Source organism: Salvelinus fontinalis, chromosome 6 (assembly GCF_029448725.1).
Source record: "Salvelinus fontinalis isolate EN_2023a chromosome 6, ASM2944872v1, whole genome shotgun sequence".
Lineage (NCBI taxonomy): Eukaryota > Metazoa > Chordata > Actinopteri > Salmoniformes > Salmonidae > Salvelinus > Salvelinus fontinalis.
In genome coordinates, this window is record NC_074670.1 from 23,227,663 (window position 1) to 23,251,931 (window position 24,269).

The 24,269-nt window shown below is 41.8% G+C and overlaps 2 protein-coding genes across 4 annotated transcripts; both read right to left on the minus strand.

The window, feature by feature from the left end:
* Nucleotides 1–797: 797 nt before the first annotated feature.
* Nucleotides 798–12,363, minus strand: LOC129857367 (matrilin-2-like). Of its 3 annotated transcripts, none has more exons than XM_055925527.1 (13): nucleotides 12,167–12,363; nucleotides 10,535–10,674; nucleotides 7,776–7,984; nucleotides 6,616–6,979; nucleotides 6,365–6,487; nucleotides 5,911–6,039; nucleotides 4,834–4,956; nucleotides 4,318–4,440; nucleotides 4,034–4,156; nucleotides 2,629–3,039; nucleotides 2,335–2,487; nucleotides 1,528–1,620; nucleotides 798–1,283 (listed from the first exon to the last, which is right to left on the minus strand). In XM_055925527.1, the coding sequence occupies exons 2-13, from the start codon at nucleotides 10,671–10,673 to the stop codon at nucleotides 1,228–1,230; spliced, it is 2,046 nt and encodes a 681-aa protein (XP_055781502.1). In that variant the 5' UTR covers nucleotide 10,674; nucleotides 12,167–12,363; the 3' UTR covers nucleotides 798–1,227. The 3 variants fall into 3 exon arrangements, with proteins under 3 accessions (XP_055781502.1, XP_055781503.1, XP_055781504.1); XM_055925528.1 differs by having other exon boundaries at nucleotides 10,535–10,764; XM_055925529.1 differs by lacking the exon at nucleotides 6,365–6,487 and having other exon boundaries at nucleotides 12,167–12,362.
* Nucleotides 12,364–14,023: 1,660 nt separating this feature from the next.
* laptm4b (lysosomal protein transmembrane 4 beta) lies at nucleotides 14,024–24,057 on the minus strand. Its single transcript, XM_055925560.1, has 7 exons — nucleotides 23,772–24,057; nucleotides 22,890–23,001; nucleotides 21,832–21,905; nucleotides 21,340–21,462; nucleotides 21,047–21,145; nucleotides 18,157–18,252; nucleotides 14,024–14,680 (listed from the first exon to the last, which is right to left on the minus strand). Exons 1-7 carry the CDS (start codon nucleotides 23,862–23,864, stop codon nucleotides 14,597–14,599), a joined length of 681 nt encoding a protein of 226 aa, XP_055781535.1. The 5' UTR covers nucleotides 23,865–24,057; the 3' UTR covers nucleotides 14,024–14,596.
* Nucleotides 24,058–24,269: the final 212 nt, after the last annotated feature.

Sequence of the window (24,269 nt, forward strand, 5' to 3'; positions counted from 1 at the left end):
CCAGGAAACACATGACCTTTGTAAAGGGATGGGAGAGGAAAGACAAAATGCCTGGCGGGTTGCATCCAAAAAGGCTCCCTATTTAGTGCACTACCTTTGATCAGGGCCCACTATGTAGGGAATAGGGTGCCATTTGGGACGTACCCCTGGCGGTGTGTTATCCAGGGACCAGAGACCTGCCAGCCAGGTTCACACCATAGGGAAGCTTGATCTATCAGGGAGGGGGAAAGGAGCGGGTGACTCTAGCCTAGATCTATGCAGCAGGATAAACACAGAACATTTCATTGTTAGATTATTCAGAATTCACATGAATTGGAATGTCATGAATCTCCTACCCTGGTTGAAAAAGAACACACCATCGGCATTGTACATTTATTGGAACAGCAGGACAGATGGAGAATTCTTCCTCAGGCCTGCAAATAGTTATCAGAGATAGATAAAGTAGTGGGGCAGCTACTGTAGTTGGTAGAGAGTTGTGTGGTATTGAGGTCTCTTGATGAATTTATAGATAGGTCTGTATGACCTAGTCTATTAACTGGAGAAAGAGAACTCCCAACTGTAGTGGGCTGGATAGAGAATCCTCCTCTTGTTATTCTCACTATCTCTGTGTGTGTGCTATTGTTTGGCTCAGTCTTGGGGGTGTGGTTGGAAATTGCAGCAGTAAGACCACTATGTTTGTTTCTAATGTTTTATACAAAAACCTTGTCGGGTTCAATCCTAATCTAACAGATGATTTGATCTTCCGCTCTTTGAAAACGTTGTGACACATTTTGGTGTTCCACAAAGTACAATACAAGCAAGATCAACAGAGATTTTATTCACAACAACAATAGAAAGTATTTAGCTTGAAATACAAAGTGATTTTACTTTGATTTGTCATTATAAAATGTTGTACTGTATCTTATACGAGTTATATTTAGATCTATAAATTGCAGTTATCTATTTTATCTTATTTACTTTTAAAAATTAATTTTGATAACTGAATGTAGCAAAGATATACAGTATTTTTGGCCCCACTTACTCCAGTCCACAGCCACATGCATAAATGCATAGTTTTGTTCCGAATATAAATAGCAGTTACTGTAGAAAATATTCCATATTATATTTCAGTGTAGCATGTTGAAATAGCTTAAAGTTATCCCTTGAAGTTTAGTAATGCTCTTGCACCGCAGGCCAGTTGAGAAGAATCCGTTGAGGACGAACAGATGAAAACAATGTCTTTGTCCTTCATTTGTGTCCAAGTTGATTCTCAAGGGTCTCCATCCTTTTTGACACAACATCAAGTACTTACACATTAAGGAAGTTATTGATTTTAAACTAAACACATTTTTAAAGATACTGAGTGCATCCTAAATGGCAGCCTATTTCCTTTATAGTGAACTACGTTTGACCAGGGCTGATAGGACTCTAGTCAAAAGTAGCACACTATACAGGTAATGGGGTACCATTTGTAAAGCATTCAATGTCATGGCAATATTAAATATCTTATCTAAAGTATGCACACCACCACAGAGCTGTAAAGGATATTATTCTGGGTCAGTCTCCTAAGCTGTTCGTTGACCTGCCTCTGGAAGAGCATCACGTTCTCACACTTACACATATCTTGAGGGGAGGGTTTCTCTGTTCACAGACAGACACAGTATGGATTGTCTTTTAGGAACAGACTGACACAGATCAAGTGCAATACAATTATTCATTCCCAGAGCCGCACAATATACTGTACAATGATAGGCCTCCTATGGTATGGTTTCTGTTGTACTTCATAAAATCACCTGCAGGTGGCAGAGATTTACAGCATTTTTCCCCTGAACATAAAGCACTTACTGGCTCCTCAATAAATATTTCCTGAAATGCAGTGCATGAGAGAAAATCCATCTAACACACATTATAAACTGGGTGGTACGATCTCTGAATGCTGATTGGCTGACAGCCGTGTGATAATAGCAATAAGGCACCTTGGGGGTTTATGGTATATTGCCAATATACCGCGGCTAAGGGCTGTATACAGGCACTCTGCGTTGCGCATAAGAACAGCGCTTAGCCGTGGTATATTGGCCATGTACCACACCCCCTCAGACCTTATTGCTTAAGTATGAAACATGATATAGAAGTCGATAAGCACCACCTTCATAAACAATCTGATTCGTTTTAAGACTTTAGATGGGTTTTGGGACATTTTTGATTCAGTATTTGTATTTATAGAATTCATAATTTATTCAAGATGAGAGGATTTGTGCACTGTGCAGGAAAGTGTGAGAAATAATTAATAATGTGTAGCTGTGATGGATCTTTAATAAGAAAGTTATTTTAGAGTGTGTTTTATTCATTGGGTACCTTTACATATCCGTGACTTCAATTTGTCTGTAATTTCTCCCATGTTGCTAAAATCTTCAGCATAGTACAAATGCTTATCATCTGGCTCGGAAGCAATTTCTCTGAGCTCCTCTTCGATGGCTTTACCAACACCAAGTGCATATATCGTGATACCTGGGGACAGTGAAGCAGGTCAAAGGTCAGAAGGAAGTGGATGAATGACTCCTTTAAGAGAAGATGGTACTCTATTAAAGGCTCTTTAAATGGCTCTGCAATCAGATCAAGTTCAGCAAACACAACGTAAAGAAACCGTACCAGCATCCTTTGCCTTAGTGGCCCATTTCGACACATCATCCTGGGATCGTCCGTCGGTGAACACGATGCTGACCCGTGGCATGTCGGGCCTGGCCCCCTCCTTGGCAGAGAAGCTGTACTCAAACATGTGACGCAGTGCAGCACCCGTCATGGATCCTCTGCCCATGTACTGCATCCGCGACACGGCCCTGTTGATGTCCCGGCCTGAGGTATACTGACCCAGGATGAACTCTGTGCGGACCTTACTGGAGTACTGCAGCAGCCCCACGTGGGTGCCCGTGCCGGACACGTCCAGAGAGTCCACGATGCCATTCACAAACTGCTTGACCAGCTCAAAGTTGGCCGGTCCCAGGCTCTTAGAGCCGTCAATTACAAATACCAGATCCATCACTCCATCTCCACACACTACCTCTGCCATAGTAGAGACAAATAGTGTTGTCAAGTCACGACGCCCCAAATAAACTATACCATGGCAAGACAGCAGCAGAAAGTACTAGCCTACATTACTTAAACGATGTCGCTGACAGGCTAATAACTGGCTCATTTTACAATAATGGCCCAACATTATGAAGACATTTGTGCCGTTCAGGGGCACAACTTTGGTTTTAGAAGTGGCGGGGACATATTATTATTATTCTTTGAAAAAAAAATATCCAGTCAGATAAACACTCCCAACAGCCTACCGCTCGGAGGAGTCCGCATGGTCCTAAAGCACACCGTTGCCTCGTTTTGTATCACATTCCAATGATAAAACTGGGGGTGGGGACAAAAATGCAATTTCCGAATGTGGGGGAGACATGTCCCCCCATTCCCCAGTGAAAGTTGCGCCCCTGGTGCAGGTCATGTTGAAATAGTAATAAGGATAATTCTCATTAATAATGGAAATGTGTGTTCTCTACTCCAGGCTTCATGGTTCCAAAGACAGTCATTTTAATGCAACATTGGGTAATAAAGTGCATGAATATCCATCTATCTACTTATCGAGAACTACTCTTTCTTCCTTCACGACATGTGCTTGTCACTGTCAAACAGCATGGAATATTCCTCTTAATCCAGGAAAAGAACACCCTGGACTAGAGGGAGCATCAGGATTAACCATGACCTCATAATCACACTCATCCAAATTATGTAACATATAAATACCAGGATGGAAAAACACTCAGTCACAGTCAGACCCATTATAAAAGAGACAGTTAGGTGTATATTTGAAGGCAGTCCAACTTCCCTCAGTCACATAAGCATTAATACGAAACATTCATTCTAACATATCAATTCAAAGGGATGTGAATCCGTTAGGCCAAAACAGCATGATGCATAGAGAAGATCCTCTTATTACTGTGCAATGTCCAAAAGATCTGTTACCGCACAGCTGATAGTAAGACATGGAAGCATGCCATGGACTTACTCTTGCAGGTTCTGTTATCAGGTCTGAGTTTGTAGCCTTCTCGACATCTACACACAAATGAATCTTCAGTGTTCACACAGTCATGCTCACACCCATGGTTACCAAGGGAACATGGATCAAGCTCTGCAGTAAGTAAAAGTGATCAGACCCAGTTGTTGAGGACAATAAGCAAGACCTGCTAGTATGTTAAAATCTAAGTAAAATGTTAAATACAAGTTATATTTATGTGTATTAGGTGAGACTGAGAGCATACACTATTCTAGTGTGAAGCAGGTGAGACTTACCTTTGCAGGTTTTATTATCAGGTCTGAGTATGTAGCCTTCATGGCAGTTACAGAAAAATGAATCTTCAGTGTTCACACACTCATGTTCACACCCATGGTCGCTAAGTGCACAGTGGTCAATCTCTGAGAGGTGTTAGTCACATCAGATACAGAGATAGAAACAAGGCAGAAGAGAGAAAGGGACAACACATACTAATATTCTTTCAGGGAATTAACACTTCTACACTGTTATATATAACAGTGACTCACATATTCACCACATTCAACAAATAAATACATTACAAATGTTTTCCTCAACACTGCCCACACTGTGAGCACAGCACTCTGTTGCTGAGTCCTCCAACAACTGATATTTTGAATGAACAGTTTACGATTTCTTTATTTGTTAGATGTAATATATTTTAAACCATTTTTAGAGGTGTACTGGCACTGCCATCTCAGGAGGGGGAGGTTGAGTACAGTGTTGTTAATAGCACAGTAACACAGTTCATATAACCAGAGGAGTGATGAACTTACTGCTGCAGGTCTTGCCATCGCGGTTGAGAACATAGCCCCTCGTGCATCTACAGATGTAAGACTCGGAAGAGCTGACACAGTCATGCTGACAGCCATGGTTCCCCAGGTCACAGTAATCTATTCCTGATGGGAAAAGGTAGAGACACACATAGATTGGCTTGAATTCATACATTATTCTCAGGATGTTAACAAGAGATAAAGTAGTGAATAGGTGCCTTTAATTTTTCATTTAATTTTTTTCCTGTAATACCAGTTGTTTCTACCTATTTTTTTTAAGCACTTACAGTTTTGATTAACCCACAGGGCTCTGAAATCAATATCCAAAATGTGTTAGGATTGTAATACACTCAAGAGGTGTGCTTTCTGAAGTTAATTAAAATGTTTATTGTGCAATTTGCATCGGAAAATACACTCTTAGGAGAAAAAAAGTTGCTATCTAGAACCAAAAAGGGTTGTTCGTCTGTCCCCATAGGAGAACCCTTTGAAGAACCCCTTTTGGGTTCCATGTAGAAACCTTTCCACAGATCAAACCAGATGGATTCCTGGCTGTGTTATGATCTCTTAGTATTCTGACACCCTGGACACACTCCCCCATATGTCAGCAGCCAGTGAGATGATTCAAAAAGCACACTTCCTCTTGGAGATCTCCCCTATGCTACTCTGAAGTCTGAAGTTCCACTAGAGCACTAGGGGCATGTCCAAATGTGGGTGGACTTGGACCTCTGTCTGGCAACAAGATAGACCAAATACTGTATTAGAGTTGGACTGATCTGGGACATTCATCCCTTCAACTGCTTAAAAAACTGATTGTGAACACTACAATAGTCAAGCGTTGTTGCATCACTGAGCCAGTCCATGGACTAAAATGTAACCCAAAACAAATTATTTATTGTTTTCAGTATAATAGCCCATCAGATTTGAGCAATGAAATGACAGATGGAAATCTGGAATTCAGGTTAATCTTCACAAGCAGATAAATTACTTGTTTTCAGTTTTTTTCTATGTTAACTTTAGTCATAACCACACAAAAATAAATAAAGAGCGAATGAATGAAAGAGGAAAAACTAAGAATCTCACTTCGGCACGTCCTCTCGTCCTCGTTGAGTTCATACCCAAGCCGGCAGCGACACTCGTAGCCTGGTACCCCTGCCACATTGGCACAGATATGGGCACAGCCATGGTCCACCACATCACACAGGTCTTCCGCTACAGAACCAGGAGGACCACAACATTGGCAAAGACAGGATTTAATGCTACTGCTGTAGCTAACCCTTACCCTAACCCTTACCCTATGCCTCTGCTGCTGCTCCTGCTATTCCACCAGCCCTAGCACTGCACCGTCCCACAGGCAAACCCTAACCCAGCCAGCTAGGCCCCACTGATTCTGATTTACACCACTGACTTGTTTCCTTGTTCCCCACTAGTGAGTTTGTCTGTCCAAAAGCAACATATTTTCCATGTTCTTAGTCAAATGATGTGGTCAAGCCTGTTATAATGGAGTTGAGCACAGTCGACTAAGTTGCTCACTCACCGCGGCAGGTCTTGCCATCAGAGTTAAGGGTGTAACCCTTTCTACACCCGCACATATAGGAGGCTGGGGCGCTCACACAGAGGTGATCACACTGATGGTCCATCACAGAGCACAGGTCTGTACCTAATACATAAACACACATGCCCGTATGCACACACACACATCCATACAAATAATAAATCCTTACAATCTCCATCAATATAATGATTAAAGCACATGAGTGTATTGAGAGATGAACAGAGAGAGAACACCTCCACACAGATTGGACTGGAAGACGGAGGTGAGGGTCTCTATCTGGCTGAAGTTGGCCACCAGGTACACATGCTCCGAGTGGGGCTCACTCCCGATGGCCCGCAGCGTGTTCATATCCACCCTGCCCACTCCGATGGCGAAGATCTGGATGCCCGCCTGCCGGGCCTGTGCCGCCACCTCCTCCACCATGTCCTGGGGGCGCCCGTCCGTTACAATCATGGCGATGCGGGGGATGTGCATGTCGGCGGGCCGGGCGCCCTCTGGCTCGGTGAAGGCCGTCTCCATGGTGTACTGGATAGCCAGGCCGGTCATGGTGCCGGTGGCCAGGTGGTCCATGGCCTTCACCGCTCGCTCCACATCTGCCTTGAATACAACAGTTCTGTGTTTGTTAATGTGGGTGGGTTAGTTTTTGGGGGGATTCTTGTTACAGACTGTTTCTGAGCAACTGTACTTGGAAAACCAAATAAACATATTGTAAAAAGAATAGAACAGTACTGAATTGTCCATCTGTTTCTTCTGCTCCCAGTCTCACCACACATTTGGGAGGAAGGAAGTTCAGCCACATTGCAACATCCCTGTGGGTAGAAGTACTTTGCTCAAGGGCACAACGGCTATTCAGCTAAGTGCATCGAGAGAGAGAACCTGTTCTCTAGGCTACCTTGTTGGTGTCGAGACAGAACTTGTTCCCCAAACTATATTCTTAGGGAAAAAATGGTTTCAGAAGGGTTCTTCAGCTGTCCCCATAGGAGAACCCTTTTTGGTTCCAAGTAAAAAAAACTATTTTTGTCTCCACGTAGAACCATTTTGGGTTCCATGTAGAACCCTCTGTGGAAAGGGTTTTATGTGGAACCCAAACTGGTTCTACTTGGAACCAAAAGGGTTCTACCTGGAGCCAAAAAGGGTTTTACCTGAAACCAAAAAGAGACAGACGAAGAACCCTTTAGGAACCCTTTTTTTCTCAAAGTGTAGTTTAGGGAGAAAGGGTTCTTCAAAGGGTTCTCCTATGGGAACAGCTGAAGAACCCTTTTAGGTTCCAGATAGCACCTTGTTTTCTAAGAGTGTACCTTGCTGTTGTAGGTGTTGAGACAGAACTCGTTCCCCAGGCTACCTTGCTGAGGTAGGTGTTATGGGATAACTTGTTCCCTAGGGCCTAGACTACCTTTCTGCTGTAGGTGTTGAGGGAGAACTCGTTCTGCACCACACTGCCATACTGCAGCAGCCCGACGCGCGTCGCCTCCGGGCCCACGTCCAGGAAGGCCAGGATGTTGGTGATGAAGATCTTGACCTTTTCGTAGTCGCTGGGACGCACGCTGCGGGAGCTATCGATGATGAACACAAAATCCAGGGGCTTCCCTTTACACAGGCTCTCTGGGGAAAGACACAGGCATTACTGGAGGTACAGTAGGCCAGGACTACTATATGTCATAATTACACAGGCTCTCTGGGGGAGAACACAAAGAAAGCCTTAATGGAAGTATTGTACTGTATATAGGCTTAATGTAACTCTAATATAGTATTTACAGGGGCTCTCTGAGGAACATACAGATAATCTGACTGGAAGTAGTCTTACTACACTGTATATAACGGATATTTACATGAGCTCTCTGTATGAAGAAACCAGAAGTTGGGTCTTAAAGTACTGTAGTACATCATTCTGACACTATCTGGTTGATTCTTTCTTTTTGAGTTTGGACAGTGATTATTACTTTGTGTAGACAGTCAGTCTGAGAGCAGAGGAAAGATTCTGAGTTCTCTAGCCTCCAGTAATAATCTGTAGGTCAGTCAACACTAAACTAAGCCTGGGAAAGACAAGAAGAAAAACATCTACATGCTCCATATATACCCTCTAGAGAGGACCAGTTCCCCTTGTCAGACATTGATTTTACTTGATCTTTACTGTGAGGTGAAATACAGACCAATTATGAATATACATACTGTAAATGTGCAAACACGTATGGTCTGTATATTCCATTAAATTGTACTGTATATCCCATTATATTATACGGTATATCCCATTAAATTGTACTGTATATTCCTTTAGATTGTACTGTATGTCCCGTTATATTGTACTGTATATCCCATTATATTGTACTGTATATTCCTTTAGATTGTACTATATATTCCTTTAGATTATACTGTATATCCCATTATATTGTACTGTATATTCCTTTAGATTGTACTGTATATTCCATTACATTGTACTCTATGTCCCATTATATTGTACTGTATATTCCTTTATATTGTACTGTATATTCCTTTATATTGTACTGTATATTCCTTTATATTGTACTGTATATTCCATTATATTGTACTGTACATTCCATTATATTGTACTGTATATTCCTTTATATTGTACTGTATATCCCATTATATTGTACTGTATATTCCTTTATGTTGTACTGTATATCCCATTATATTGTACTGTATATTCCTTTATATTGTACTGTATGTCCCATTATATTGTACTGTATGTCCCATTATATTTATTGTACTGTATATTCCATTATATTGTACTGTATATTCCATTATATTGTACTGTATATTCCATTACATTGTACTGTATGTCCCATTATATTGTACTGTATGTCCCATTATATTTATTGTATTGTATATTCCATTATATTGTACTGTATATTCCACTACATTGTACTGTATGTCCCATTATATTGTACTGTATATTCCATTACATTGTGCTGTATATTCCATTACATTGTACTGTATGTCCCATTATATTGTACTGTATGTCCCATTATATTTATTGTACTGTATGTCCCATTATATTTATTGTATTGTATATTCCATTATATTGTACTGTATATTCCATTATATTGTACTGTATATTCCATTATATTGTACTGTATATTCCATTATATTGTACTGTATGTCCTATTATATTATACCGTATATTCCATTATATTGTACCGTATGTCCCATTATATTGTACTGTATGTCCCCTTATATTGTACTGTATGTCCTATTATATTATACTGTATATTCCATTATATTGTACCGTATGTCCCATTATATTCTACTGTATGTCCCATTATATTATACCGTATATTCCATGATATTGTACCGTATGTCCCATTATATTGTACTGTATGTCCCATTATATTCCATGCATTCCACTATATTCCATTGTATTTGTGTTTATTACTCTTCCTGGGATCCAGCAATATGAAGGCAGTTACATACAATTTAAAATATGACATGACATTCCATTTCATAACACTTTACCCAATACATTTAGTGTGTTCCCTCTGGCCACTACTCCACTATCACATATTTACAATACAACATCCATGTGTACATGTATGTAGAGTGCATGTCTTATCATGTGTATGTGTGTCTATGCCTGTGTGTGTCTGTTCACAGTATTTTTATCTGTTTTTTAAAATCTGATTCTACTGCTTGCATCAGTTACCTGATGTGGATAGAGTCCCATGTAGTCATGGCTCTATGTACAGTAGTACTGTGCGCCTCCAAAAGTCTGTTCTGGACTTGGAGATTGTAAAGAGACCTCTGGTGGCATGTCTTGTGGGGTATGCATGGGTGTCTGAGCTGTGTGCTAGTAGTTTAAACATCGTGCATTCAGCATGTCAACACTTCTTACAAAAACAAGTAGTGATGAAGTCAATCTCTCCTCCACTTTGAGCCATGAGAGATGTACATGCAAATTACTAATGTTAGCTCTCCGTGCACATTTAAGGGCCAGCCGTGCTGCCCTGTTCTGAGATAATTGTAATTTTCCGAGGTCCATCTTTGTGGCACCTGACCACACGATTGAACAGTAGTCCAGGTGTGACAAAACTAGAACCTGTAGGACCTTCCTTGTTGATAGTGTTAATTGTGACACAAACCACAGTATTTAGCTAGCACCACATTTCCTTTAGTACCAGTAATCTCTGCTGGTCTTACCCACTGAGTTGGACTGGGCGGCCGAGTCATTGCGTCCTGTGGACAGGACGGATGGTCTGGAACGGCGTCTGTCTCTGTGGTCCACTCGAACTGCATCGCAGCAGAGCAGGCAAAAGAGCCCAAGGGTCAGAGACCTCATCCTTGACCAGGGGGACCCACGGACAAATGGGTGGACAGACAGACAGCAGCTGGTAAAACAATTGCAGAGACAACCAACCCAACCTCCAGTCCTGAGGATGAGTACACATCAACAAACACTGCCAGTCACTGACAGGGAGAATGGTTGATGGGATGTCAGTCAGACTCTAGAAGAATTATAAATAGGAAGCACTTTCACCTCCTACCTGCCTGAAACCACAGCTTCATATTTCACCTCCTTAACCCAGAATGGGTGCCATGTCACAGCCGTACAGTACGATTAGGGCTTTGTCCCAAATGGCCCCTTATTGTCTATAATGGTCAAAAGTAGTGCACTTTATAGGGAAAATAGTGCCAAGACGCAGCCTACAGCTACAATGTATACAACACATTCCAGACCCAAGCTACCAGTGAGGGAGGTCCACAATCTAATATAAAAACATGCACCAGTTCCCTTCAGTTTATGAACTGAAATGTAACATTGGCAGCTCCTGGGTGTCTCCTGGAGTTATTAATACATGGAACTAAACTCCACTCTGAGTTGAGATGTTTAGGTAGTTTGCAGTGATTTAAAGTGGTCTATAATACACAGCAAACTGTTCCTCTGTCAGCTCTCTGCAGAGCCATCTGTTATTGCTCCCATTTAGACCGCTTCATACACCCTGCTGCTACACACAACACTCAGGCAGCTGTTGACTGTACGGGCCATTCTGACAGACATACAGTAGTTGTGTTCCATGGCTTTAAGAGACATAGCCATGCCCATTCTAGAACACATGTGTTCTGTGTTCCATTTAGCTAGGCAAGTCAGTTAGGAACAAATTCTTATTTACAATGACAGGCTACACCGGCCAAACCCAGATGACGCTGAATTGTGCACCGCCCTATGGGACTCCCAATCACAACCGGTTGTGATACAACCTGGATTCGAACCAGGGTATCTGTAGTGACGCCTTAGGGCCTGAGATGCAGTGCCTTAGACCGAGTGACAAGATGATTACACTGAGTTGTTCCTTAGTCTGTACACAGGTCTGAGCTGCATAGGTGTACCAGACATGTTTATGACTGTCAGGGACCTGAAGCAAGCAGGGTCACACACTCATGGAACATCCTGTTCAACTACCACAGCTGCACAAACATTAGGTAAGTGAAAAACCATTGAAAACAAGAGCCAGCACATGCCAGAGATCGATACAACAGTTGTTGCTATTACTCATTCAGTCTGTAATTGAACATGAAGATGGACCATATACAAGTGAAGTCCTAAAAAAAACATTACAAACGACAGTATTTTTTAACCTTTTGTCATGGCCATATTGAATCTCAATCAAACACAGTCTAATGTGGAATCTGAATCATGTTGACTTTATTAAAAAATGTAATTGTCATCTTCGAGCTTCCGAGATTCTGTGGTAAACACTACATCTGTCATGGGGTTTCATGCTGCAGTGTGACAACACTAACTATTGAAAATAACATCAAAAGTCTCCTTACCTTAATATCAAAATAAAGTTTTGTGAAAAGATCTGCCAGTATATCTAAATTAAATGTTTTAAAAATAAGTGAAGCAGGAAAAGGAAATCCACCTGGGCGAGTGAGTCAAGCTAGTGACTGTTGTGGTTGTGCAGTCAGAGAATATGCAGATGTTCTTTAGCTTTTGCTCTCTCTCTCTCTATGCACATGCATTAGACTTGCCCCCTCTCCTCTGGGACTGACTGCTTCTGTATTTACTCTTAGCTGCAAAACCTCAGTCTGGCTCTAACCTGGGGAGGGAAGCCTCCTATTGGAGACATTTGGATTTAAAAAAAATGTATGGATCTAATCTTCATGTTTTCACACAGCAGGTTATCAGTTTAAACTATCATTTCAGTATGTGAATCACAATCAAGACATCTTCAACTGAGCCAACCAAGCATTTTGGTAACCATATGATCTTCTTTGATCAGAAATAGTGACCAATAATCAAACAGATATCCCATCTATTGTTCTTACATCTGACAAATAGCATTGTGAAAAGGTGATAAGTGTGTCTACAACTCAACTGTACATTTTTCAAAGTAAATGACAAGCGTATTGGTTTTGCCAATGGTCAGATAGTTCAACTATTGTACTGTGGTCCTGGTCCAATGGCGGTCCAAGCTACAGTGTAAGGAGGTTACTGTACCTGGAAGACATCAGGGTGAACTCCCCACAATGAACAGAAGGAAACAGTAAGGCAGCAGTTTATGGAAAAGGGGTCTGAAGCAGTGCTTTCAGTGCTCTTAACGTCAATCATCCTGAAAACAGACTACCTGTCTTACAATGACAACGTTATGGCCCTAACAGCTCTTAAAGTCAATTGCCAAATAGTTTCCAAGTTTCCTAGAGAGTTTCCGTTATTCAGGTTTATGAGGTAAGGAAATGATGACAGAATTAGTGCCAGTCGAAGAAAAAACTAGGCCTTTAAGTCCTTGACTTTTCCCTTTGGTTGTCATCTCATAGGCCTACCAAGCAGTGATGTAATGTAACAATAATACTATACTGGATTTGTCTCAAACCCCTTTTGAAAAACAGAACCGTAGCCCCTGCCTTAGAAGTGATAAAGTGTACAACATATTAAAATGAGATGCACAGTAAATACAACAAACAGCATACTTATGAATCCAAAATAAAAGCACAAGATCTGTCCGTCAATTAAATGTGTTTTTAATGGACAAATAAATATAACTTCAGTGTCTTTTTATGCTGCAGCAGCAGACGGTTAAATGTGACTGAGTCCTCAGAGGACATCCCCCGTTTGGGGAAAAGCTTGCCAATAACTGCATCCGGCAGAGCAGACCAGTCCGCTTACATTGGCTTAATTGAAAAAACAGGACCACCACTTTTTCCTTTATTGGAATCAACACAGACATAAGATCAAATGTACAAGTCCTAAAACTCAACCTTTAAAATAAAGGTCAACTCAACACAGTCCTGTTGTAATAATTCAGGATAATGACAGTTTTCTATACACACTAAACAATAACGTACGAGTAACTTGGTGATATGACTTCTGCGCTTCGATCATCTCAGTTAGATTACAGGCAGGTGCTTTGAATCTTTGGAATCCTTCCGTGCATAGCAACACTTCATACATTCTCTCAGTGCACCCTATCAGAAAGGAAGTGGTTTGTAAAGGCCATCCAACAACGAACAGTGATCATGGGCAGAACAAATAAATATTTTGAGTCGAGGATACAATCCTCATCTCATTTCCCTGTTTTCAGATCTGTGTGTGCTTTAGCCAACTCCTCTGACTCTAATCGTCATGCCATACATGACAACGCACATACAGATCTGGGACCAGCCTAAATCATGGGCAATATATATATATTTTTGGGGGGGGGGGGTTGCAGTGCCTGATTTGATTTGTGTAGGTCTCTCACAAGTACTTGCTTCATAGACCATGGAAACACGTTTCTGGTGGGTGGCCTTTGGACTAGGACTGACAGTAGAGAACATGTAGAAGCACAGTTTAGTACAAGCAAGAAAAATATATCCGCTATTACACTCACTACTAGCGCTCTCATATTATAACTCTGTTGCATATCACTTCCCTGCTCGATATTTCAACTGTAGATCAGTGAAAATAAATAACTCCAAATAAACAGTATAATGTTAAACAGTATCACAGTAACAGGTAAGTAAGTAAATGTGTGTAGGTTAAATGTTTTGGAAAGAATCAGTAGTATTGGGGCCTGGGTCAAAGTATATATATTTTAAAACTTCATTAAAATACTGCTAACACCACACACCCAGTATGACAGTTATCAAATGTCACCTATAAAATGCATAGTGTATTGGAAAGAAAACAAATCATATTTGTTGACCCAGGTCTGGTTGGAATGTCAGGTTGCTGTAGTAACAAGGGGTCCAGTCGGTCAGCAGAACAGCGGCCCAGGTTCTTCATGCTATGTAGGGTGCCCCGTAGGGGGGAGGAGCGTTCTTGGATGGAATAGACATGGTGTCATCGTATGGGGGTAACAGTACCTGGGAATACAGAAAAGGGTGATCAAGACCAGAGTCTTTTAATGTGTGACTGACAACAGAACACAAAGTGTTCAAAACTGTTTAACATGGTTAGAATATATTGGTTTTTATCACTGGCAAAGACTACAAGCAGTAATATAGTAGGCTGCATATTGGTAGTTGGTCAAACAGCAGTTGGTCAAATATACTCTTGAGGATAAAGTGAAAATAGTGTGAGCTCCCAGAAGTGACACGATGGTCATATATAAAGAGGATGACAGAGGATTTCAAAACAGATCTGTAATGATTATATAATAGTCTGGATGGGAGAACAGAGAGAAGACGAAGAGGGAGAAAGGGAGACCGTGAATGAATATGATGCAAGTTTATCGGAGGCCAAATCTATAGAGAGGGTCATGAATGTGGTCCAAATCTATTGGAGCAGGTCCAGACTGAAATCAGTGAAGTGAAACAGAGTGATATTCAGTTTGGATTCCAGGCTGTGACTGTGGTTCTCAGGCAGCAAGGCAAGTCCACTGCAGACCACATTCACATCCTATCTGACTGACATGAGTCAGGTTCAGTCAGCCAGTTCCTCTATGTCTTTGATGAGGTAAAGTACAACTCCGTCTCAGATGTCCTTTCTTCAGACTACTACACTCTCCCTGGGGAACCAACCAAATACTATCATGGGAAATGTCTGGCCATGTGTGTGTGTGTGTCTCAGATGTATGTAACCCATCCTGGTGTTCCTACTGACACAGAGACATACTGTAGGCAACATCTATGATTCAATGCATTTTCGCTGGATAACACCGGCAGAGGATACTGTAAAATATGGCTAGAGTATGCCATTGTCATCCTCACATACAACAGTAAGGCACTGGTTAGGGGCATAATGGCAATACAGTCCAAACTGGAGTCCATGTCATGGTGGACCTTTCTGATCTCAGACCAGTGATTTAACACTACACATTGTGCTTAATGTCCTGAAGCTATACTTCACGGGTGGCTTCCAGGACACAGATTAGGTCTAGTCCTGGACTAAAAAGCAATGTGTGTCTGGAAAACCGCCCCCTCGGTGGCTCCGCTCAGTCCAGACATACCGACTTTCCTAATGTGGAAGACATCACATCTACAGTAGGCTATCCCCAATATTGTCTTACGTCAGATAGCGCGACTCCATCTGCTCTGATCGAGGGCTTAGCGTCGTGTAGGAGTGACGCCACCTGTCGGAAGGCAATGCAGTATCCCTGATTATAATAACCTGTCAATAATACACAGATGGCTGCAGTCTACCTTTATACATGAAGTGTGCAGTCGGTCAATCCCCACTATAGATTTAAAAGGAATGGACTTGGTGTAGGAAACTTCCTCTAAATCCCTCAATCCACAGCATTTAAGTTCAGGAGGGGAGTAAGGGAGTTCAAACTTCAGGAGAGAAGTAGGGAATCAGAACACTCCCGTAGACTGGTGGTCTACCAGAATATTGTCTGACCACTTGCAGTGGGCAAGTTGAAAGCCTTAATTGAAAAGCCTAGACCTACGGAAAGCATGGCAGGCAGGCAGTATGTTGTTTTTCTAGCACATTTGACTAATGATTTTAATGGTTAAAAAGAGCAGTCTCGTCCAGTCCCTTTAGGGCTAAGGTGTTCTACACATCAGGAGGACCAGAAGGGCCTCAGCTTCTCTAGACCAAAACATCACGTCATTCCTCTACATCAGGGGTAGGCAATTCTTTTTTCTTTAAATAGGCAAGTCAATTAAGAACAAATACTTATTTACAATGACGGCCTACCAAGAGGCAAAAGGCCTCCTGCGGGGACGGGGGCTGGGACAAAATAATAATAATCTAGGACAAAACACACATCATGACAAGAGACACCACTACATAAATAGAGACCTAAGACAACAACACATGGCAGCAACATGACAACACAGCATGGTAGCAACACAACATGACAACAACACAGTAGCAACACAACATGGTACAAAAACTAGATTCCGATTTTTGGTCGGAGGGGATGGTCTGGGGGCCGGTACATAAAAATAATTTGTACGCTGTAAATTGACCATAACTAAGCCCAAAAAGAGATGTGCATTTTAAGCTGATACAGTAAAAACTTGCGGGCCACCTATAGCCGACCCGTGCTCTCCATGTTCAAAACAAACCATGAGCATCATGAACCATTCGTAGTGGCTTGGAATGTAAGGTTTATATTCTGGGGACAAATAAAAATCTAATTTACATAAGCCTACTTCATCCCTTTTAGATATCAAACTCTTGTCAATTACAACATTGTATAGTGACACATACTGGTAGAACAAAAACTCCTGATAATGGTATTGTTCTGACTCTCATCGTTGAGGTACAAACACTGTTCTGACAACTCCTCACTCTCCTCTCCTACACCTGCATTGTGACATCACACAGTAATCCTCTTCCCCCAGGCTAGCTGGATGAGCAGTGCTGCAATGGTCTGATCGCTAAACTAGATCCTTGCCATGTTTTCAGGCTGTATTTCTCCCCTCCCCTGGTTCAACAGTGGATAACGTTTTGTAATATCTGCAGCGGAAGCAGAGGATAAGAGACCAGGTGGCCAAGCTTGGGCTATATGATACCAGTAGGAGAGAGAGAGAGAGACAGACCGAGATCTTTTCATTGAGTAGGTGGCCAATGTACTGTAGCCATAATAATGATTTTGCCAGTGTGGACTGGAGCCACATCCACGCAAAGCCCTTTACTACAGCCCAACTTACTACAACTTTATACTCCCTTCCTACTCTGACATGATGGCTTTACTGTTGGAATGTGCTCTCCCTCACCGTCTTGAGGGGAACCTAACCTACGCATAATATGAACCTGATCCGTGACCTGGAATAAGTGAATCCTTTTTCCATTGGATGTGAGGTTTCTATGTTTTCTTTGTAAACACACAATAGCATCACACCGAGATAAATCTATCATAAAAAAAAAACATTTATCTAAAGATTTCTCCAGAATGAAAAGCACAAAGCAGAGGGAGTTTATGAGGAAGGGAGGGATGGGTAATTATAGAATAGGTGAGATGTATCATATGAATACAAAGATATATATTATCACAGTACAGCACTGGTAAACATCTAGATTGTTTTCAACTTTGCAAGCAAAGGGTTAGAGTGAATAACAGAAACAGTATATTTTTTCAGCTGCTGTTTGAGTTGGAAATTACAACATATTATTGTAGGAGTAAATGCAATGTCGATATTTCTGGAAAAATATAACTGTCAAAAAGGTGGTTAGCATTCACAGAGGTGGTTTGTCTTGAGTATATATCAGTTTCTTTCAAACCCAACTAACTGAACAGAGGAAATATACTACATTGAATTACCCTGTAGTAATAACTACAGCAGACTGGTAGAAAATAAAAAAACGAACCCACCCATGTCATAATGTAGGAATTGTAATTTATGTACTGTACAGCAATTGAAATAGATGCGTGTGTCCTGTGACTTACCGTGGTGTCATTAGTAGTGACGTATATCAGGACTTCTGTGGTGCTTCTTGCACGCACATACCGGTAGCAGTTCCACACACACGCTATCAGGTACGCCTGCAAAGGGAAAACCATTATCAAAGACATAAAAGAAAAGAAATGTCAGCTGCTGATAAAGTTAAGGTACAGTATCTGTCAAAGGCTAAATATTAATAAATTCAGAAAGCATTAAGATTCAATATCCAGCCAAATGCAGAGGGGTTTCATTCATTCACAAAACTACAAGACTCAATGTCCAGTCCATTGCAGAAAGGTATAGTATAGTACAGCTCCTTCGGGAGAGTGGCACAAAAACAAGCTCAGGGAGCTTTCTGGGGTTCTGTTCTGTCCAGCCAAACAACATCATCTGGTAAACCAGTTGGCACCTATAAAAGAGACTAGGACTGAGCTCAGCTGTATATATACACAGTGCATTCGGGAAGTATTCAACCCCCTTGACTTGTTCCACATTTTATTACGTTACAGCCTTATTCTAAAATGGATTAAATTGCCCCCTCCCCATCAATCTACACACAATACCCCATAATGACAGAGCAAAAACAGGTTTTTAGAATTAGCACATTTCTATATATAACATTTACATATGTTTTCAGACCCATTACTGAGTACTTTGTTGAAGCACCTAATGGCAGCGATTAAAGCCTTGAGTCGTCTTGGGTATGACGCTACAAGCTTGGCACACCTACATTTGGGGAGTTTCTCCCATTCTTCTCTGCAGATTCTCTCAAGCTCTCTCAAGTTGGATGGGGAGGGTCGCTGCTCAGCTATTTTCAGGTCGGGTTCAAGTCCGGGTTCTGGCTGGGCCACTCAAGGACATTCTGAGACTTGTCCCAAAGCCATTCCTGCGTTGTCTTGGCTGTGTGCTTAGGGTCATTGTCCTGTTGGAAGGTGAACCTTCGCCCCAGTCTGAGGTCCTGAGTGCTCTGCAGCAGGTTTTCATCAAGGACCTCTGTACTTTGCTCCATTCATATTTTCCTCGATCCTGACTAGTCTCCCATTCCCTGCCACTGAAAAACATCCCCACAGCATGATGCTGCCACCGCAATGCTTCACTGTAGGGATGGTGCCAGGTTTCCTCCAGACGTGACGCTTGGCATTCAGGCCATAGAGTTCAATCTTGGTTTCATCAGACCTGAGAATTTTGTTTCTCATGGTCTGAGAGTTCATTAGATGCCTTTTGGCAAACTCCAAGTGTGCTGTCATGTGCCTTTTACTGAGGAGTGGTTTCCGTCTAGCCACTCTACCATAAAGGCCTGATTGGTGGAGTGCTGCAGAGATGGTTCTCCTTCTGGAAGGTTCTCCCATCTCCACAGAGAAACTCTGGAGCACTGTCAAAGTGACCATCGGATTCTTGGTCACCTCCCTGACCAAGGCCCTTCTCCCCCGATTGCTCAGTTTGGCCGGGCGGCCAGCTCTAGGAAGAGTCTTGGTGGTTCCAAACTTCTTCCAATTGAGAATGGTGGAGCAATTGTGTTCTTGGGAACCTTCAATACTACAGAAATGTTTGGAACCCTTCCCCAGATCTGTGCCTCGACACAATCCTGTCTCGGAGCTCTACGGACAATTACTTTAACCTCATGGCTTGGTTTTTGCTCTGACAAGCAATGTCAACTGTGGGACCTTTTATAGACAGGTGTGTGCCTTTCCAAATCATGTCCATTCAATTGAATTTACCACAGGTGGACTCCAATCAAATAGTAGAAACATCTCAAGGATGATCAATGGAAAAAGGATGCACCTGAGCTCAATTTCGAGTCTCATGGCAAAGGGTCTGAATACTTATGTAAATATGGTATCTGTTTTTTATTTTTAATAAATGCAAACATTTCTAAAAACCTGTTTTCGCTTTGTCATTATGGGGTATTGCGTGTAGATTGCTTAAGAAAATGTTTTATTAAATCAATTTTAGAATAAAATGTGGAAAAAGTGAAGGGGTCTGAATACTTTCTGAATGCACTATATATCCCACTGTACACACCACTTCAATGAATTGACACCTCTGTCAAATTTACGGGCTCTTCAACAATATGCAGTAAAAACTGTAGACCTCCATATGGTATATACTGTCTATAGACATTCTGGAAGAGATTCCAAAAGACATTACTCAACGTGCTAAACTCACATACAATCGTCAATCCTCTGTGGATGATATGCTGGTAGAGGTAGCAACATCTATACAGAACAATTATCACCCACTGACAGCTGAGCTACGTATCAACCCTTACTTTTGGATTGGATCAGAAGAAATAGAAACGTGTGGTCATCCTCATTATTATAGCATATTTGCATTACGATGCTCTCAGTAAGGCATCTCCACAGTTTTACATGGTGACACAGAGCCCTACTGAAGTCTCTCAAAATAAACCACATCCTCTTTCTCTCAATCTGTTTCCCTCCATCTGGATGGTCTTTGTACGACACAGGAGTTCTGTATCAGCAGCCTAATAGAACTAGCAGGCCATTTAGAGGGGCTTTTACAATGCCATGAAACAGAGTTGTATAGTGTGGTGGGACGTTGGCATCGTGTGAAAGCTCTCTAACCTGGATGGGCCAAGAGCAACACTGACGAGGGTACTGCCTCAATGGCTCCCATTATACTGTTATGAAAACACCAGCCTTGTGAAACGGCTCCTGACAGATGTTTGAACCACTGCAGGACCCTCTGTCCATCCACAAGGGTTTCTGCCATAAAAATAACCTGAATAACTTCCCCAGATGAACATCATTTTCCTCTCATACAGCATAAGCACTGTTTTGTCACTCCTACAGTAAGTAACACAAATTATACAATGTGTTAGGAATCTGTGGTAGGGAAATGTGCGTGTGTGTGTGTCAGTTCAGTAGCAGTTACCTTGAAGGTGAGAATGCATCCGATGAAGAGGAGCACGATGAAGACCAGGCACACGTTGCTCATGGCCATGATGTCCTCTTTGTAGGGGAAGTTCTCAGGCTGTGAGGGTGACACCAGACAGTCAGACAGACAACATCAGCTGCAGTGAGATTGGGGGTAGAGAGTGTGGTGGCTACATCCAAAATGGCACCCAATTCCTTATATGGTGCACTATCTAGTGCATTATACAGGCGATAGAGTGTCATGTCAGGCACTTTATTAGAATAAGAGTTTGACTTTGGATTCCTTCTTACCAGCTGTTGGAGGTAATCTTGTATGGTGTTGGGGTAGACCACAATACTAACAGCCACCAGGGTGTTCAGGGCACAGTCAAATACTTGGTAGCAGAAGAATGGGATGATCCAATTAGCATGTTGCTGAAACAGGAAAACCAGTTTTATGTTAGTCATGAGGGAATAGCATCTGAAGAGCTGCAGGAAAGACTAATATATCTATCTGAAAAAACTAAGATTCAAACAAAACGTTCTGACCGATGCATTAAACGTAAATCAATGTGTTTCTGGTGGGAGGTTTGGTGAACTTACTCTAGTGGGACCCAGCCATTCAAGACCATGTCTGTAAATCTTGATTTGAACGTTTTGTTTTAAACTACATTTGGACAATAACGTTTAAACTATATTTGGACGATCCTCCTAGTGTCTTCATCTGTATTCATTCTTATGAGAGCAGACATAGTATACCAGTACAAGCAACAGCAGAACGCTATTGATGTGACGTTTGCTTACCTTATACGCACCGTAGGTCGCCATCCCAGAAATTAGTATCATCAGCAACGAGATCGCTGAAGCAATACACATGTCTGGAATAGAGGGGAAATCATACTGTATACAAGGTCTACACTCAAATAAATTAATAACTGCAAATGATGAGAAAATCACTTGGTGTTTTGTCCTTGGATGGTGATTGAATTAATCTCAGTAATTTATAAGCTTATAATAAAACTCAGCTCATTCCTAGTTTGACACTGATTATGTGAACATGACCCAACTTGCTCTGTGTAGATGTAACCTAATCTTGATACTATGACAGAGTGGATTTCACAGAAAACAAAAATACTATGTCACCGACTGTCAGCGTCACAGTAATCCTCTCCATCTGTGCACAGCCCAGAGAACACAGTAGTCTGCTCCAACAGAACAGAACAAAAGCCAGTCTGCTTTAGTTCTGTAACTAGCCTGAACTGCCTGCCTCGTAGAAATTTGCAGTTCCACCTATCATGGCACATTGATTTGAACAGGGATGACCGTTCTAGTAATTATATTTCTATGGCCTGCCTAATGCAGGGCCAGTTGGACCAATGGCAAAAGAGATCACAGGACTGCTTAATCTGTCCGGAACTGGGTCAACTCAGTCAGTTTCAATCAGACACTACTGTACCGACAGCCAATGGCAGAAATGTCAATTTGGCCAGCATATGCCGCTACAGTTCACTTCCAACCTGGGCAAGACCTAGCTGATTTTGCAAGTTTGTGAAAATACCCAACACAACTGAACATTAGACATGTGTGCCCACGGACTGAGAAATTTGATCTGCTTTATTGTGAAGTGAGAGAAATACTGACTATTGGCTGCTTTCAATGATATAAAGTGACTTATAAAACCAGTAATTTTGGCATTGATACATAACGCCATAGTAGTGTCCGTTGTCATCACATTACACAACAGACTCAGAGGAGTTGGCTAGAGCACAAACACACTGGCCCGTCAGGCTACTAAGGAGGCGTGGGAAGGCCTATGCAACGTCACACACATCTATCCCAGCATAAAGCTGTAGGCTACTTACTGGCGTCATCCATGTCATCTAAGTCGTTAGCCAGCTCAGCGCTGGTCAGATGGTACTGGTCAGGATCCCCCAGGGCCGTGACGAGGATGAGTAACACCACCGCATTGATCAGCTAAAGGACATTAACACATAAGGACATTTAGACTGACAAACAAGATAGGAATAGGATACACATGAATAGATCAACTTCAACATGAAGGAAAGGCTCCACAAGCATTTGATGGCATTGATCAGCTAAACACAAAAACATCTGGACCAGTCAGACTGACAGGAGGATACAGATACATAATAGCTCAGCCTTTATTATAAAAGGGATAACTTGCTCGCCCAAATTACTTTATTATAGGATTCCTTATTTAGGAACTATTTGGCTGTGTTCCAGGTAAGGAAACAGTCATTTTATAATTTGAGTGAACCACCTCTAACTCAGCAGTGTAGGCTGAGTGTAGGAAAGACTCCACAAGGATAGTAATGGTGCGTTAACTTTTGAATTCATTCTACATACCCTAGGCCCTACGTGCACAATGGAAAATTAATTGCCATAGCCTAAAAGGCTTCTTTCTACCTGACACAAGACCTGTAACCTGTCCTATAGGGCTGAGTGTACTGAACAATTCATGAACGTTTTTTCCCACTGGTGTTAGGTTACGTTAACCCCTTCCTGGACTCCTTAGCGGAATAATTTGTTCGTCCATAATTAACAAAACAATCCATTAAATAAATGTTATCACTTGCAGCCAATCACAATGAGACTACTTTCTGCTGGATAAAAAAAACATGTAACATGGAAAGAAGTCCTACAAATAATAACATACCGTTTTTGTTGGTTGTTGAGCCAATCTAAATAGTGTTATGTGAATAATAGCGACTGTGAATGCTCACCATATACCAAACCCCCAGGATAACAGTGCCCGTGCGGACATGACAGCACAGGCAGCATCTGGTGGAATGCCATCGGTCCCACGGGGAAATCATATTTTACAATCCAAGGATGAGGAGGCACTTCACAGATATCTATATCTAACTGTTAATGATAAACAATCCAAACAGATCGAAGTGAATTTCTTCTCCGGCGCGCGCGGTGTCGTCTGCAATTAGCGATAACAGCCTCACGCCGGCTCTAGCGATCAACTCAGGGAAGTGGCAAACATTGGAGCATGTGACCTGAGCTGGATAGGATCAAGAGCCGGTGATGTAACTAGTTGTTTCGAGAATAATGTTCCCATCATCCCTCACCAAAGCCGGGAAATTTAAATAGTTACACTGTAGCTGCCTGCTATGTTTATTGGGATATGTTGAATAAGAATATTCACACTTCACAATAATATCTTTATGGTAGAAATTAACATAAAGGGCATATTTGAATCTATTGCATTTGGA

Excerpts from the sequence above, each read along its gene's own strand:
- LOC129857367 (XM_055925527.1), bottom strand. The coding sequence starts at position 10,673 with ATGAGGTCTCTGACCCTTGGGCTCTTTTGCCTGCTCTGCTGCGATGCA. Across the intron at positions 6,488-6,615 it reads CCAGTCCAATCTGTGTGGAG|GTACAGACCTGTGCTCTGTG; the intron begins GTGTTCTCTCTC and ends TTTATGTATTAG. Across the intron at positions 1,284-1,527 it reads TAGGAGACTGACCCAGAATA|TTGATGTTGTGTCAAAAAGG; the intron begins ATATCCTTTACA and ends ATGTGTAAGTAC.
- laptm4b (XM_055925560.1), bottom strand. The coding sequence starts at position 23,864 with ATGATTTCCCCGTGGGACCGATGGCATTCCACCAGATGCTGCCTGTGC. Across the intron at positions 23,002-23,771 it reads TCCTGGGGGTTTGGTATATG|CTGATCAATGCGGTGGTGTT; the intron begins GTGAGCATTCAC and ends AATGTCCTTTAG. Across the intron at positions 18,253-21,046 it reads GATGCATTCTCACCTTCAAG|GCGTACCTGATAGCGTGTGT; the intron begins GTAACTGCTACT and ends TTCCCTTTGCAG.